General features: G+C 41.6%; 1 protein-coding gene across 1 annotated transcript; it reads left to right on the top strand.

Moving 5' to 3' along the window:
- The first annotated feature begins 1360 nt into the window (after positions 1-1360).
- On the top strand, positions 1361-2329 carry LOC103211007 (mas-related G-protein coupled receptor member X2-like). The gene is given in 1 exon segment (XM_007956913.1): positions 1361-2329. A coding segment is annotated over 1 exon segment (969 nt).
- The last annotated feature ends 777 nt before the right edge of the window (positions 2330-3106 follow it).

Genomic DNA, 3106 nt, shown 5'->3' with positions numbered 1-3106 from the left:
TCTTTACTATCATTTTACTGGGACAATGTCTCACTGGCACTATAAACACCTTGAAAAGTAAATACAGTAAAATGAGGAATACACAGATATTTATAAGTATTTTGATGTTATGACTTTGGCTGCTCTACGAGGAACCCATTATATCAGTGACTTGAGTAAGAAAGAAATTTCTTGGATTTGGACTGGTGGATCCATGGTGCCAGAAACCAAGGCTTTCCCCAAATTGCTGTATTCCCATTTCTAGCATGATGCTCATTTCCTCTAAAATACAGGAAAATTTAGTTTTGCCCTAAATCCTCTCTGCAAACTGTTTTCAAAAACTCATCTAGCTGCTCAGTAAAGCCATATGCTGGCCCTTGCTGGTTTGGAGGCATGAGGGTGGCCATCATTAACTATTTATGCAGGCATAAGTAATTATTTCAAACACAGAGAGAGAGCTTTAAACAGAAGGGATAATGATGAATGATTTTTTAAAAATCTTTTTACATATGTGTTTTCTAGTGAATAATTTTACTTAAAATTTTTGTTTTAAATTAAATGCAATTTTCAACTATTCTTAGGCTCTCCATTCATCCATACATCCATTGGTTGATTAAAACTTTCTTGAACACCCACTGTGTCTCCCAGATGGAGCTAGGCACTACAGACAAAGAAATGGACGAGAAAAGAGCTCTTCCTATCCCCACAAAGCTTACACACTGTGGTATTTCTAGCACAAGAAGCCTGCACATCATCATACCTGTCACAATAAGTGGTTATATTTCTCTCAGGTCTGTAAAACATTTTTTTTTTTTTTCTCCTTGGTGGATGGTTGCTCTCTGTCATGGCTTATGCCTGGAGTTTCTAACTTTCTGCTCTCCTACCTAGAATGGAAGGAATGCCTGAACCCTAACCCTGTAACTGTCCCACGGTGCCATGCATCCCTCAACGTCCATAATATGTTCTGTGAAATAGGATGTTATGTGATTTGGACATTCTGCAAAGACCACGTTGTATACAGGAAGTCCCCAGATTATAAACAAATTCCATTCCTGTCCTAGACTTAAAGACTAAGGACATGGTATGGCCTCGGGAAGGAGTGGGGTGTGTTTGGATTATAGAATAGTCCCATGCCAGACGGGCAAGTGCTACTTCAGGGAGAAAACAGCTTTAGAATCAATGAGAATGGTGGTTGAATCCAGGCTCCAGATCTCCCCAGCCTTCGATAAATTACTTAATTTCTGCAAGCCTCCATTTCCCTCTTCTATAAAATGGGGACAGTAGTTTCCACTTAGCAGGGAGGTCCTGAGAATCAACAATCAGACAGGAGGTGCCCAACTTTTCTTTGTGTTCCAGAGGCACCACTGCAGAGTTCCTGAGCATGGATCAAGCCTTCTCAGACAGATGGAACCAATTCTCACCACTGAATGGCAGTGAAGAGGCCTTTCCTGCCAATTATGACAGGAACAACTTGTTCCCAGGCTTGCTGACCCTCATTGTTGCCCTGTGTGGGCTGGCAGGAAACGTGGTTGTGCTCTGGCTTCTGGGCTTCTGCCTTCAGAGAAACCTCTCCTCCACCTACGTCCTCAACCTGGCTGGGGCCGACTTCCTCTTCCTCTCCCACCTGATTATACCTACCCTGATGGAACTCATTGACTACTTCCACACCACCTTCATCCCCATCCCTGATTTCTTTGAAACTGCTATGCTGTTCGCCTACATCACAGGCCTGAGCATTCTCAGCACCATGAATACTGAATGCTGCCTGTCTGTCCTGTGCCCCATCTGGTACCGCTGCTGCCGCCCTAGGTACATGTCAACTGTCATATGTGCCCTGCTCTGGACCTTGTCCCTGCTGCTAACCATCCTAGAAATGATATATTGTGTATTGTTGCCTATGAACTCTGAGGGTAGCTGGTGTTAAATATTTGATTTCTTCTTTGTTGCATGGTTGATTTTCTTGTTCGTGGCTCTCTCTGTGTCTAGCCTGGCTCTGTTGGTAAAGATGTGCTTTGGCTCCCAGAGGAAGAAGCTGACCAGGCCTTATATGTCCATCATGCTCACGGCATTGGTCTTCCTCCTTTGTGGACTGCCCTTTGGCATTCATTGGTTCCTATTATTCGGGATTCAGAGTGATTTTGATATGCTACCTTCTTCTTGGTTTCTGCTTTTCTCCTGTGTTAACAGTAGTCCCAAACCCATCATTTACTTCTTTGTTGGTTTCCTTAGGCACAGGCAGCAGCAGCTACGGTTGCAGTTGACCCTCAGGAGAGTTGTCCAGATGGCACTTCAGGACATTCCTGAGGTGGATGAACCTAGAGGAAGCCTTACGCAGAGCAGTGCGGTATAGCGCTTAAAGGCTCTGCTTCCAGTCAGACGTGGCTTTGGAGCCATCTTTGTCCCTATCAACTTGGGTGATTTTCTTAATTTTTGTTAACCTCGTGCCTCTGATCATAAAATGGGTAAGATAATAATCCTCCTTGTGATGCTTAAAGAAGAAAATACCTGCTAAATCCACCCTGAGTTCAGTGTCTCAAGGACTACCAACCTACTCAGGAGCCTTCACCACACCCTCATGTGAGAAGTTGCCTGCTCTGGGATCTAGGACTGCTCTACCTTTTTGTTGTTGTTTTGTAGTTAATATTATACATTTATTTCTATCTTTCTTTTTATAATACAGTCATATGTCACTTAACATCCATGATACATTCTGTGAAATAGGACATTATGTGATTTGAACATTGTGCAAAGACCACATTATACATAGGCAGTCCCCAGATTACAAACAAGTTCCATTCCTAAGTTTGTCTTTAAATTGTATTTGCATGTAAGTAAGTTAGGTACAATGCATATCTAACATCAGTGAGTCACATGTTAGTCTTAGTATATAGTGTGCATTTCTATGCTTAAAAACTATTCATGAAACAATTCCAGATACACTAAAAACATCTTTAACATAATAATACAGTAATAATAATAACAATAATGGTTTCATGGGCATTGCAAAGTAGTACCTGTTTCTTATTAAAAATCATTATATGTACTTTTAATTTTTAATATAATAGGCTCTATGGGAGATGGGAGCACAGACATATATGTAGTTGGACATTGCCCAAACACACATTAT

The sequence above is a fragment of the Orycteropus afer genome, unplaced genomic scaffold, assembly GCF_000298275.1.
Source record: "Orycteropus afer afer isolate SDZICR_OR568_19922 unplaced genomic scaffold, OryAfe1.0 scaffold00014, whole genome shotgun sequence".
Taxonomy (NCBI): domain Eukaryota; kingdom Metazoa; phylum Chordata; class Mammalia; order Tubulidentata; family Orycteropodidae; genus Orycteropus; species Orycteropus afer.
The sequence above is the reverse complement of the archived record's forward strand: the minus strand, read 5'-3'. Positions and strand labels throughout refer to the sequence as shown.